This window comes from Maniola jurtina, chromosome 6 (assembly GCF_905333055.1).
Source record: "Maniola jurtina chromosome 6, ilManJurt1.1, whole genome shotgun sequence".
NCBI classification, from domain to species: Eukaryota; Metazoa; Arthropoda; class Insecta; order Lepidoptera; family Nymphalidae; genus Maniola; species Maniola jurtina.
Window position 1 is genome coordinate 4,316,863 of NC_060034.1, and position 14,419 is coordinate 4,331,281.

The 14,419-nt window shown below is 33.3% G+C and overlaps 2 protein-coding genes across 5 annotated transcripts in view; both read left to right on the forward strand.

Moving 5' to 3' along the window:
* The first annotated feature begins 217 nt into the window (after positions 1-217).
* LOC123866002 (post-GPI attachment to proteins factor 2-like) lies at positions 218-2,904 on the forward strand. Its single transcript, XM_045907276.1, has 6 exons — positions 218-1,189; positions 1,262-1,393; positions 1,500-1,661; positions 1,733-1,838; positions 2,169-2,375; positions 2,708-2,904. The coding sequence occupies exons 1-6, from the start codon at positions 1,079-1,081 to the stop codon at positions 2,833-2,835; spliced, it is 846 nt and encodes a 281-aa protein (XP_045763232.1). The 5' UTR covers positions 218-1,078; the 3' UTR covers positions 2,836-2,904.
* Positions 2,905-9,428: 6,524 nt separating this feature from the next.
* Positions 9,429-14,419, forward strand: part of LOC123865996 (transcriptional enhancer factor TEF-1) — a 124,701-nt gene continuing 119,710 nt past the window's right edge. Inside the window, exon 1 of one of the 4 annotated variants that reach the window (XM_045907263.1) lies at positions 9,429-9,640. Coding sequence is in view for 2 of the 4 variants with exons in the window: in XM_045907261.1 (XP_045763217.1) it covers positions 10,138-10,171 (34 nt within the window). In the remaining 2 variants the exon portion in view is untranslated. Of the gene's footprint in view, positions 9,641-9,795; positions 10,172-14,419 lie in introns of those variants that run through there. The other 3 variants (XM_045907261.1, XM_045907259.1, XM_045907262.1) reach the window with 3 other exon arrangements.

Here is a 14,419-nt window from a genome sequence, read left to right on the forward strand (position 1 = left end):
TACCTCGCAAAAATTTGCAAAACTTGGCGGCAAAATTGTAAAGTGATCAATGCAACATTTTTAATCAATCTTCGTACATATTCAAATTTTTCGTATTTTTTTATTTAATTTGTAAAGTGGTATTCGTACAATCAATACTATTTTTTTTTTGTAAATAAAAAATTGTTGCAACTATCATGCATTATCTAAATAATAATAACTATATAAGAAGTCATATTTTTAAATAATTTTATGTCATCGTTGATCGTTCCATTTTATAGTAGGCACCTAACTATAACTTAAGGCACATTTTTCTTTATAGGTAGGTCTTGATCATATTTAAACGGTCTTGATGTTTGTTGAAAATAGCTACTCGTTCAATCGATCTTTTTGTAGGTAGCTACCTACCTATTGCGGTAGGTACCTATTATCAAAAGATCTAATGCCTATCTAGGGCCGCAACGTCATTCAGATTTTAACACCATAAAAAAAATATTTAATGAAAGACATTAATGAAATGCCATTTTCTCGTGCCTTTTTTACCAATTCCCTAGGCATGCACTAAACTTCTTTGCTAGGTACTAGGTAGGCATCCAGCTACGTAGCGTTATATGAGTTGGCCAAAACTGCGCGCGAACTATTGATCTGCAATTTGAATGTACAATTACACTTACAACATAGTTAATTATTAATGTACCAAATCATACAATAATAACGAAGTTTATCGACTATTAAAGCAGGTATTCTTCTGTTTTCACAACTGCGGAAAATTGGTCTGAATATGCACCATAACGAAAAGCTCTTCAGCATCAAATGCGCAAGTCCGAGTAACTTCATTCAATCCACGCCTCAAGTCATCTTTACTCGTTTTAGCACTGTGCTTTTATGAAAGCTCACATTTTAATGTACAAAAGATTTAATCTATTGTTATCTATGTACAAATATATTTTCCGCACGGTTAACCAGTTTTTCACATTTTCTTATTGCGAGGTGTAGCAAATTTTCAGTGGCGATGAATTCAATAAAAACAATGTGCATCGGATGAAGGGGGTTGTTGTTTAATTATGATATTAATGATTAAAAGTGAGTGAGACAGAAAATGGGAAATGACGCACAAGTAGAGATACCAACGCACACGAATGAGCAAGACATAGTTCGCACAAAGGAATCGTGTATTGTGAACAGGACTATCAAAACTTTAAATTACAAGGTGCATAATGGTTAACTAATTTTTAAACCGACTGTAAAATCATAATGTTAATTGATTGTTTTATTTCTTCAGGGACTGCTATGGTCATGTTCTCTAAGAAGGATATGTTTAAGTGCCCTATGGCTTCCACTAGGTGCTTTAGTATTTTGTTATGTGACAGCATCTATATTCCAGGCAGATGATATCCATGAAACACACTGTAGGGTAAGTTATTCAGGAGCCAGGTTGAAAATAATTATATCTACCAAAAAGCTAACATAAAGTTGCTCGTATGTTACGTAAACCAATTTTTTAACTTTTTTTTTCATAGGTTTATAATGTAGTTCCGTCAATAAGTGCAATTACGGGGATCAGCCCACAAAGATATGTTTGGAGAATATGCATTGCTTACCACCTAGGACCAAGACTGTTAATAGGTTCTTTATATTACAACTACCATAGAGAGCGCACTTCTTATATCTTCGAAGATAAGGCAAGTTTTATACACACCGACCTGAAATTATATAAGAGAGCATTGATGTTTTAAATCATATTTCTTTTCAGGTACGTAATTTAGCTATAAAATTAGGAGAAGCTTGTTACTGGTTGAACTTGATAGAGTTACTTGCACTAACAGGAGTTACTTATGTTTCGAATAGAGAAAATTATTGTAAGTGTTACTGTTTGTCATTATTATTTATATTTAAACAAATAAATGCGATTTGCATAAACAATTATTTTAAACCGTAAATATATCTCAACCTCCACCTTCTTCGGATTGGAACTGTTCTATGAAAATATTGTCTTTTCCACTCCAGACATTATGTTAGATAGAATAATTATTATGGTCTAATTCTAGCCATGGGTTCTACGAATGCGTGGAGCATCATGCTTCATACATTTACGAAATATTCCTGCATCTATGATAGAATTTAGCTTCAGAAAACATTTTAAGGAATTATTTTTAATTGCATTTAAATGTGTGTCCTTTTATTTTTAGTCGTGCACGAGAAGATATTCATTATATTCATGGTGGCATCGCTTCTTCATATGCTGTGCCGCGCGCGTGTTGGCTGCCTTGCCAGTGATGTGGTAGAGCCAGTGAGGACAAATAAATTTGTATGGATATTGTTCTTCGTGGCCATCGTCGCTACTATTGGCCTTATTGTCTTCTTTCTAAGACATAGACTGCTTTGTAGACCACTTGGTAAGTTCAGTATCGTCTCAAAAGGCGACTTAAGTCTTTATCACTACAGTAATTTCTTCCATGCAATTTTTGAATTGAATTAAAATTTCTCCAAAATTTTCGTAAATCATATTTCAAGCAAAAATTTATTGTAACAGTGTTAACAGTTTGGAACTTTAGTATGAGTAAAACTTCTTCAACTATTAAGAACCTTTTGCTCTTCTTTTTCAAGTTCAGGACCTATACAAATATTTGCTTGAATATTACTTCAATGCCTAAATTAATTGAAACTGCAACAATGAACTAAACTTGTGATAAATATTTGTTCTCATGACATGAAACTTTTATTTCAGCATTTACGTGGTTCTCAATTTGCGAGTACATCCTCGCGACTGCAAACATGGCATTCCATGCGCTCATTGTCCAGGACCTCCCTGTACACGAGCTGCAAGTCGTTTGCCCTACAAGCAAGACCAACTAATTAATATTATTATTGATTAAGGCAATGGTGTTATGTTTCTTTAGTAGCTCTAAGACATCGCAAAAATCATCGACTTTATCATTTCATTCCAAAAATATACTGACCCTTACTTTCAAAAACATTAAAAAATACCTGTTATAATTATTTTATAAATGACCAAACTTGTCAAACTTGTACTTTTAGTTATGGAATATGATGATGATTGAGTCCTTTTATTCCTCCATGGAACTTAAAGCTGCAGCCGTAGTTTTCCATGTCCTCGTGACTTTGGCTACTGCTTTGACATGAAATCATGGAATTCATCAGAAGTGAAGGCTTGTAGAAAACTTGGCATCAATTTCCACTCGTACTAGGATATAGGTAGAGCTGAGGCGATGGCGATGGGTCGGGCATATTTTGCAAAGAGAGGAGAGAAACACAGCTCAAGTGGTGTTCCTATGGCAGCCTGTCGATCGATGGACACAAGAAAACATGAAGGAAGTCCATTGAGGACCTTAAAAGACCGTGGAAACATGTCGAGACAGTAATGGGATTATTGGTGCAATCGAAAACAAAGTAAAATATTTTGTTTCACAATGGAGTTAAACGTCGTTATGTTTGTGAAATTCGTAAACTCTACACTTAAGTTTAACGATGAAAAATTTCGACTGTATTCATATAGGAAATATTTTAATCTCTAGGCTCGCCTCTAGCATAATAAACGAGAGCGCCAAACTTAATCAGCAAATAAGCAAGAAACATCCCTGGTAGGTATACTGTGAATTACTCTTTTACCATAATATTTTGTAGTAGGTAGTGTGACAATTTTTTTTATACATATTATGACGTAGACTTGCCTTCGTCACAAAGTTCGGTGCAAGAAAAACTTTTAATTGACCATAAAAATAGACAGAATCTTAATTAAAGTCTAGGTGCACTTTAAAGATGCGTGGTTTCATAAAAATTCACTGTTCTATTTATCTTACCATGTGGGGCATTTCACGTCAAGCGGACAGCCAAAAAAAAGTGAGGTCGTGGATTTTGTTTATACTCTGGTCAGTTATACTTCTAGTAGACGTGGATATATACACACAATGTTTTTTTCCTATGATGCATTATTGCTGAGTTATGAGCTTTTAAAAATTTACTAAGAATGAAGTCCGTTATTTTTGGATGCTTGTTATTTGTAACAATTCATTTGTAAAAAAAATTAAAAAGCATTGTTTATTATAGTTAAAAAGTTGAAATTTTTATTTTTTTTATCGAATTCTAAATTTAAATTTTTTAACGTATAGTAAACCGGAAGTGAACATTTCAAATCGATATTTGAGTAACTTGGCCAGAATAAAAATATTTTTTTTTTACCGTGAATTAAAGCTTACATGTACTTATTTTTCACCAAAAAAAATTGTAACGTGGAGTCTAATAGTTTAGGACTTAGAGCATATAGAATACATAGATATAACTATGAGCACTTTCTAAGCAGTCGGGTTTATGCACTAACATGCTAAAATACTACGCTATGAATAATTTATTCATTCATTCTAACATGAAATATACAAAAATAAAAGATTTTTTAAATAAAATGTAATCTATACTAATAAATAAAATTGGAGTGTCTGTCTGTAATTTCGAAATAACTACCACATATTAAGCTCATATGGTTATTTAAACGATACCATAACTGAATCACACGTTTTTAAAATTTTTGTCTGTCTGAACGGGCTAATCTTCGGAACGGCTGAACCCATTCTGACGGGATTTTCACAGACAAGTAGAGGATTGGCCAGGGAGTAACATAGGCTACTTTTTAACCGACTTTCAACAATGGAGGAGTTGTGTTTTTCTACCTATGTACATTGATATCTCCGAGATTTCTGAACCGATTTGCGTAATTTTTTTTAATCGATAAAGGAACTTTGCGACATTGTTCCATAAAAAATTTGGATTTCAACTCCTCAATCCAGATGCTGCAGGGGCCCCATCACTAAAGCTGGTGGGATTTGGTGGGATTCTGGTTGGGAACTGTCGGTTATAAATTGATATGGAAGGTATCTATAACAGGTAAACACTTTGGCTTTGACCTCGAGGACCCAATTCCTCAACCCTGATGCTGTAAGGAATTGCATTCCTAAATCCTGGTGATCCCTCGGGATTTTTAAAGGATCATCCGTTTAAATGTTTTTACGTGGTAGAGAAACACGTTGTATCCCGGGGATGGGCTATTACGGATAGACCACTTTTGTCCTGGGAAATCAAAAGTTCCCACAAGATTTGTTCGCCCTGACTAAGCAACCAATCAACTTGATTTTTAGCATAAAGATACTTGAAAGGACGCAGAGTAACATAGGCTACTTTTTATCATGGCAAGTCAGAGTTCCCACGGGATTTTTAAAAATCTAAATCCACGCGGACGAAGTCGCGGGCATCAGCTAGTTACAAAATAAAACACTGTTTTAATTAATACTGTTTCAATCTCAATTAATAAAACCACTCTAAGTCCTAAACTATTAGACTCCACGTTACAATTTTTTTTGGTGAAAAATAAGTACATGTAAGCTTTAATTCACGGTAAAAAAAAATATTTTTATTCTGGCCAAGTTACTCAAATATCGATTTGAAATGTTCACTTCCGGTTTACTATACGTTAAAAAATTTAAATTTAGAATTCGATAAAAAAAATAAAAATTTCAACTTTTTAACTATAATAAACAATGCTTTTTACTTTTTTTTACAAATGAATTGTCACAAATAATAAGCATCCAAAAATAACGGACTTCATTCTTAGTAAATTTTTAAAAGCTCATAACTCAGCAATAAAGCATCATACGAAAAAAACATTGTGTGTATATATCCACGTCTACTAGAAGTATAACTGACCAGAGTATTAACAAAATCCACGACCTCCCTTTTTTTTGGCTGTCCGCTTGACGTGAAATGCCCCATGTGCCATCTACTGCCGCCAATCCTTGCTTATTAATTTATTCTTAAGATAATCTTTATTTTGACGGCCAATGTACCTAATGTGTAAGTATTAATATCTTAGGGCTTTCATTAGTTTGATACATATATAATTAAATGCGTGAACTTGTAAGTTTTGATATAATAATTTTACTTAATTGTTTTTAAAATTAGATAATAACAATTAGGTAAGAAATCTATTCAAAATCAAAATTGTTAATAGCACCTTTATCATCCCTCTCGTTCGCACATTTTAACAGTTTAAATTATCATAAAAGCCTCAGTATATAAGTAATTTTTACAAATATTTCTTACATAGACTTATTGGCGTCACTCAGAAAAGCAGGTATTATTTAAATATTTTTATCGAATTATTGGAATGTCCTCTCCAAAACCAACACAAAAAAACACAAGTTTAATGTGTAAGGTTATCCGAGAGTTTTAATCTAAAAAAAACTAATGCCAAAATAAATAATTTAATTAGAGCGTGATTGCTATCACAACATCTAATTATCCAGTTCACAATACAAAAACCGAAAATATGCGATATCGCTCCGAATCTCAGAAGGAGACTGAACTAAAACCTTCAAAACACCCGTATTTATGCAAGTTCAACCTTGTTGGCCTCCTAGTAACAGATTGTATGACATCGAATGAGCCAAATATCGATTTTACCAAACTACCTTCATCAGCTAAATTAATAATTTTATATTATTTTTGACAACTCAAATCAACTTTTTAAAAATAACCTTACAGTTCGGCCGTCCTGAATTTAACACGCCCTCGTGTTTCTAAATAATCTTGTCATGTCAGTCGCGGGCTTCCTTGCCCTAAGTCAAATCCAAATCATGGGCTATCCTGCCCTCCGTCAAATCATTAAAACCTACCCCTGAACTGCCGAACTCTCAGTTTTAATATCAAGTCAACAATAAATCCAAACGACTAACTTCTCATTCGATGTATACAAAATCTGAACCACTCATTGCAAATTACTTTCCAATTCACAAAAGACTAAATTATTAAAAAAAAAACTAAAAATTTTAATCACCAAATCAAACTCAATAAAAATTTTAATCAAATGTGGGTTGTTTACAAAAAGATACCAAAGCGAAATTAAGACAACGTGAGACACGTCCCGCTTCTGAATTATTGGCGTCACTCAGAAAAGCAGGTATTATTTAAATATTTTTATCGAATTATTGGAATGTCCTCTCCAAAACCAACACAAAAAAACACAAGTTTAATGTGTAAGGTTATCCGAGAGTTTTAATCTAAAAAAAACTAATGCCAAAATAAATAATTTAATTAGAGCGTGATTGCTATCACAACATCTAATTATCCAGTTCACAATACAAAAACCGAAAATATGCGATATCGCTCCGAATCTCAGAAGGAGACTGAACTAAAACCTTCAAAACACCCGTATTTATGCAAGTTCAACCTTGTTGGCCTCCTAGTAACAGATTGTATGACATCGAATGAGCCAAATATCGATTTTACCAAACTACCTTCATCAGCTAAATTAATAATTTTATATTATTTTTGACAACTCAAATCAACTTTTTAAAAATAATCTTACAGACTCTTAATAATAAAATTATGGACATTTTGAACAAATTCTACGCTAATATACCAAGGTACCTATTGATAAAGAGAAATGGGAGGAAATTTTGAATTTTTCTCGACGAATTAATTTAATGTAACGTTATATTAAACATAAAGATGTCGAAATGACCGTAATTTTACTGTCAAGGGCTTATGTTAGTGGCAATTGTTAAAAGTATACTGAGACTTTTACAATAGGTAATTACTTAGAAGCTTGTTAGAATGTGCGTAAAAGGGGGATGATCAAGGACTCTTAAGTAACCAGCAAAGTAGGGTTTTTGGCTTAAAAAGTGAGCGCACTTTAATACCGAAGTATTAAATTTGGTGCCATTGTAATTTTAACCAAACGAAAGTTGTCAAAGTTTTAGACCTAAGTATTTATTACACTTACTTTAAATTTTTAGTGTTAAATTTTTAGTGTTATGTACTTATAACTTTATTTATGCTTCCAAGTTAGGATTTAATTGTTCTAAGTAAATAATACTAAGCAATTTTTTTTTGAGCAATAAGAAGGTAGTTTACATTTGTTATAGGTAATAATAATTATTATTATCATAAAACGTTTTAACTACACATTTGATAGTTTAGACCTAAGTTGCTTGAAAACTTTGTTAGTTATCTACTTGTTTAATAATATCGACAAAAAGTCTAGAATTTAGTGTACTTACCTACCTAAATATTATAATTATTAACGCTTAACTATGTGAAATATTTATTTTATAGGTCATACTCCTTAACTCTGCTTAATATCCTTAACTAATGCTAAATATATATATTGTTCTCATATTTTTAAATAATTTGCGTGGATTTACTCTGTTTTGTCATAGGTATGTTAATACTAGATTCAATCAATTAGTAGCCTAGAAAACTGGCTGCATTTCCGCGTTGAATATAAAATATAAGTATCTAAGTACCTAGTATATATATAATATACATAAAAATATATTTAATTTTTATGTAGTATTTATGCAACTTGTATCAATTACTGTACCAAATTTTTGTGCTTTTAAAGGAAAGTACCTAACTCGATAAACTTACATTTTAATAACAGGCCTTAAATTCAGCTATTGGATAAACTATCTACCTAGCGATACCATAATATTATTATTGTGCACTGTTGTGTGTGTTGTAACTTGTACACTTTAAATTGTTTATTCTCATTACTTATTAAGAATATAAATTGTATACTTATCTATTAAAATTTTACTGTTTTAATATAAATACTATTAAGCTTTTTTTGGCTTTTTTATCAAATCGCTATGGACCATCGATGCAATCGATATTCTCACTGGATGAGATTATTATACCTATGACGAAGGGTATTGAAACATATCGTATTTATTTAATGTTGTGTGCATTCTATCTATTCTCAAAGTAAATACCGAATAACTTTGAGCACTTATATATTTATTGTTCTTTATTATTAGTAAGTATATTATACTTAATAATATTTTAACATTATCTAAGTACATAGTCTCTTACTACAATAGAATTTGTTAACGAAATAAATTTAATGAGCAAGTCATTCATTTTGGGTGTTTTATTATGAAAACAACAATGATAAGTAGGTACCTACTTAAGTACAGAAAGATTAAGTAAAGTAGTAGGACCATTTAAGTAGCAAAATAGCAAACTATTGCTACTCATTGAAGCGCTGACCGTAATTATTAGTTTGGTAAAGTCAGAGAAATCTTGTTAACTAATTAAATATTGTCAAGAATATATTAGTTTCTTTTCTTTTTATACTACTTAAATGTTCCAAGAATCTTCTAAATGATAAAAGTTACTTGTTTAAACAAGTGTGAAGTGTGCATACTATTGATTAAAATTTTGTATTCTGTTAAGCGACACCTAGTGTCAGTTTTCAATTATATTAAGAGTTCGATAGAGGGCATTAGTAGTTTTGACAGTTACTAATAGAACAACGTTCGCTTTCTGTCGTAACAAAGATGGCGGCAAACGGGAGCTACGCAGGTAGAAAAGTGTCAGTGTGCGTTGTATACATGCACAAAATTTCACGTTTGACCACTCTAGACACGCACACTGATAAAGAAAACCGGGTGTGCGCGGGGTAAGGGGAGTAACATCCATGAAGTTGTGTCAGCATATGCGCAAACGAGGTGCGCATTCGTCGCGTGCGTTGTCGGGATTCTTTGTGCCATTCTTCGCATACCAATAAGAGTATATTCTTTAAATTCACTGTTTAATTAACATCTAATCAAAATTCGTCCCTTCACTACACCTTTGGACTTCGAAATAGGTAAGTAAAAAATATTTTTTAAGTGATTTTCATACAATTTACACGAGATTTTGGTGATTTTTATTGGGGAATGTCAACAATGCGAGCGCGATCCTGCAATATTTTACATAGTTGTCGCGTTTGCTTCGCTTCGACTTCCGGTCGTTTGGGTGTCGGCATTTCGCGATGTAAACATTATCTAGTTTTAGGTTTTGGACGTTTATGAAAGCTAGTAGGACATGAAGTGTGCTCAAGGTGTTTTTGTGTTGTTAAATTGCTTCAGTGTGCTTGCTGAGATGGCGCAATTTTCGAAAGACGCGGTATGGTATGGTTCGCCCGTGATACACTTCAGTCGCGCTGGTGGCTGTTTGCGATTTGACGTATTCCGCGCGCGGGGATGACACTTGTCAGCTTAATTTATGAAATGTCAAACATTTTACGTGTAATGCGCGAGTGAACTGTGAACGGTAAACAAATTAACAGTGATATTGATGCAGTGATTTTTTTAAAAGGGTGACATGGACTGTTATTACTCTAAGTTTTATCCAAGGCGTGAGTATTTATCACAACTTAGCAAAGATAAACAAACAAATTCCTCAAATATTTTCGCAAATTCCTAAGTCATGCGGAGTATTTATTATTATATACTTATCAAGAAGATCTGATCTTTCTTATAATAATGACGATGTTAAAATTAAATCTAATTGATTAAATTTAAGGATTGCGACTAAAGTAAAAGTCATATAAAACTATATAACATGAAAATATATATTAAAGAATTTCTTTCTTCTTCTATTTTAAAAAGAATTGAACTCTGATCCTGAAATTGTTAGTATACGATTTTAATTTACCTTCTTAATTTTAACTTGAATTTTAAGTAATATAATAGAAGAAGATTTACTTACTTATACTTACCTTCTCATTGGCAGTAGTTATCGAAGAAGACGATTTCATCAGATTTATTAAACGCGGCATCACACTTCACACTAATATTATAAAGTCGAAAGTTTGTATGTGTGTGTGTGTGTGTGTGTGTGTGTGTATATGTTTGTTACTCCTTCACGCAAAAACTACTGGACGGATTTGGCTGAAATTTGGAATGGAGATAGATAATATCCTGGATTAGCACATAGGCTACTTTTTATCCCGGAAAATCAAAGAGTTCCCACGGGATTTTAAAAAACCTAAATCCACGCGAGCGAAGTCGCGGGCATCGGCTAGTATTTCATATTTTGCTAAATTAAGCTTTACCTTATTATAATATAAATCAGTGATATTAATTTTTGTGCCACCGGAAATTTCTAAATTCGGTTATCATTTTAATCAAACCAAATTACAACACTTACTTACTTATACGTAAGTTTATTTTTATAAATTAATTCTTAATCGTTATCGCACAGCGTTACATTTGCAACATTTTAAGTGAAAAATAGTTGTTAGGGGCGGGAAAGTGTTTAAATGTTAGGTAGGCTAGTATATTTATGAGTTTATTTTTAAAAATTTAAGACGATTCAGAAATTGATTAGTTATGCACAGTGATAAAAAAACAATTGTTTGACGTTCCATGTTATTAAATCAAAAAATATTAGAAGGAAAATAGCTAAGTAGGCACCTAACCTAAGTACCTACTTCTGAGGTGGTTACAAAACTCACGTAAGTTAATTACCTACCTACTTAATAATTAATAAGTTTAAAAATCATTTTAAACTTGTTAACAGATTCTGTTATTGAAATAACAAACTGTTTTTGATCTTTGTTAAAAACTTTAAAACAATAAAATATTGATTTACCTAGTTGTCTACTTACTTATATTTTGTCGCACATTTTATGCGTGCGAGTGAGATGTTAATTGCCTACCTAAGTTTAACTTACAATTATTTATCAAAAATTTATTGACAATATCTTTGAATAAAAAAGCAATTATGATTGCATTTTTGCATCTAATTAAAAAAACCACCAAATAGGTAATAGATAGATGATAAAAGTTCAAAATTAATCAAAGTACTGTACTTACCTATTTCCTACAAAGTTAAAAATATTTAAGCAACCCACCTAGCACATATTATAAAAGGTACATCCGCATACCTATTCAAGAATAAAACAATTGATAACATTACGTAAATTCCTCACTTTTTATTTATTTTCAATTTTTATTAGTTAAACACGACGTTTGAAACTTTTTCTTAAATCTGTCAACCATAGACTAAAAAACCACAGACGAATAAGTGTAGTTCATTTTGACTGGCTTCATGGCTCTGGGTTCATGGACTTATAATAGAATTTCTGTTTTACCACAAATGGTGGTTTATTTTTGTGCATATGCAACAATATAATTATTACTAGTGTTTTGCTCGGTGCGCGAGCTGCTAAAGCAGCTCGCGTGACGTGTTTGGGTTGACAAGTATTAAAACGATAGTGTTTATTAAGATACAAAATTAACCGCGAAAACACAATAAAACGACACCCATATCGATTTTTTTCTTAAAAAATGCATGTCCGCCATCTTGGATTTCAAAATAAATGTCGTTATCAAAATGAGCACCCTGGAAAACTCTGAAAACGACATCCATATCATTTTTTGTATAAACGGGGTAGTTGAGGTTAATAAAGTAGGGTGCGTAGGTGCGCGGACCACTAAAGTGGTCCACGAGCATGCAGAGTTTGTTTCACCGAGTAGACCTTCGGACCCTGATCATCTTTTGCCACGAAACCACTCATCCATCTTTAATAGCCTCCGAGATAGACACCGACGAAATTTGTACGGCGGCCATCTTGTTTTTTCAAAATTTTCCACTTTTTCTATTAATCGTTTATTACATTCTTCAAAGATTGCGAGTTTCAACGAAATCGGTTGGAAAAAAAAAGAGTTGCAAAAATCACGTCGGCCGCCATCTTGTTTTTCTGAAATGTCATAATTTTTCCCTACTTGCCTCCCCCACCTAAACACATCTCCCTTACATTATTGTATCGTTTTCCGTCTCTTTCTAGGAGAATGAGACATTCAATATTCGCCATACATTTTCTATGGGAAAAAAAAATCCGCCATTTTGATTTTTTTTTCTATTCATCGAGTAGACCTTCGGATCCTGATCATCTTCTTTCTAGAAACCCCACTTCCATCTTTTATACCCTCTGAGCTGGACACCGGCGAAATTTGTATGGCGGCCATCTTTTCTTCGCCATTTTGAATTTTTTTTCAGCTTTTTGGCAATTGGATGACGTCATGAATGACATTTGGTCGAGCACCTCCCACCTATCTTCAATACCTTGAGCGGACCCTTCACCCGTCTCCGACATCCTCGATCATCAGCTATTTCCAAATTTTTCCTCGATTTTTTTTTTGTTTTCTATACGAAACCATCAGTGAAAAAAAAAATTTCATACAAAATTTTACAGGAGGAGTTTTTGGGGAAAATCTCGAAAATCTCCCCAAATGTGGCAACACTGTTCACATATCTCGATACTGCTGGTTGAGTCACACAATCGGTTGATACATGTCGACTTTCCAAAATGTTGCCAACTGCCTCAAAAACGTGATCAAAATTTCGGAAAATTTGAAGAAAATACAAAATGGCCACCAACTCTTTTTGCAGAAGCAAATTAGATAATTTTACAACTTTCCTATTAACTACAGGATATACCGCTCCCGATGACGTTTCAATCTCTCCTCTCGCTCGCACCCACGCGAAATGATCGTCCCTGAAAAAAGACAATGTCGAAAATCACTTTTTTTTTGATAAATTCCAGTGTTGCCAGTCTCCGGCGACAAAAATACCCAAATGTCATTTGTACGAGCAAAACACGTAATCGCTCATACTTAGATTTTTCAAAAAGCCCGTATTTCGATTTTTTACATTTTCCCGAAAATCTTGAAATTTCCCGAAAAATGAGGTAATTTTTCCCCTCCAATCTATACCTCGAGCCTATACGTACAATCGTTTCATAGAAGCCGAATCGCTCCGATGTTGCCAACTTCAGGATATTTAACTTTTAAAATTGCGTTTTTTCGTACCTCTAACATAACGGCCGCCACGACAGCCGCCATCTTGAATTTTTAAAAACCACTCCCGTTCTGTCAAAATACAGGATAATCGTGGGCGAAACCAGAAAAAATAATTATCCTCGATTACCCCGTTTCGGATCTGTGGCGCCGCGGTTCGGGGTCGAAAAATCAAAATTTTGAAAACGCTACGGCTCGGCCGCCATCTTGTTTTTCCAATTTTTTTCACATTTTCTATTAATTGTTTACTACTTTCTTTAAAGATTTTAAAATTCAACGAAATCGGTTGGAAAACAACGGAGCTGCAAAAATCACGTCGGCCGCCATCTTGTTTTTCTGAAATGTCATAATTTTTCCCCAGAGGGTTTCCGAAACCGAACACAACTCCCCCACATCACTATATCATTTTCCTTCTCTTTCTAGGAGAACAATTATGTCAATGAGTGAGTCAGTGAGTGGTAAAAAACCCCATAAAATGACAGGCATTTCTATTTTTTGTAGAAAATGTAAGTCCGCCATCTTGGATTTGAAAATAAATGTCATTATCAAAATCAGCACCCTGGAAAACCCTGAAAACGATATCCATATTATTTTTTGTAAATTAGGATAATAATTTAGTAGGGTGCGTGGGTGCGCGGACCACTGAAGTGGTCCGCGAGCATGCAGAGTTTGTTTCACCGAGTAGACCTTCGGACCCTGATCATCTTTTGCCAAGAAACCACTCTTCCATCTTTTATAGCCTCCGAGATAGACACTGACGAAATTTGTACGGCGGCCATCTTGTTTTTCCAAAATTTTCC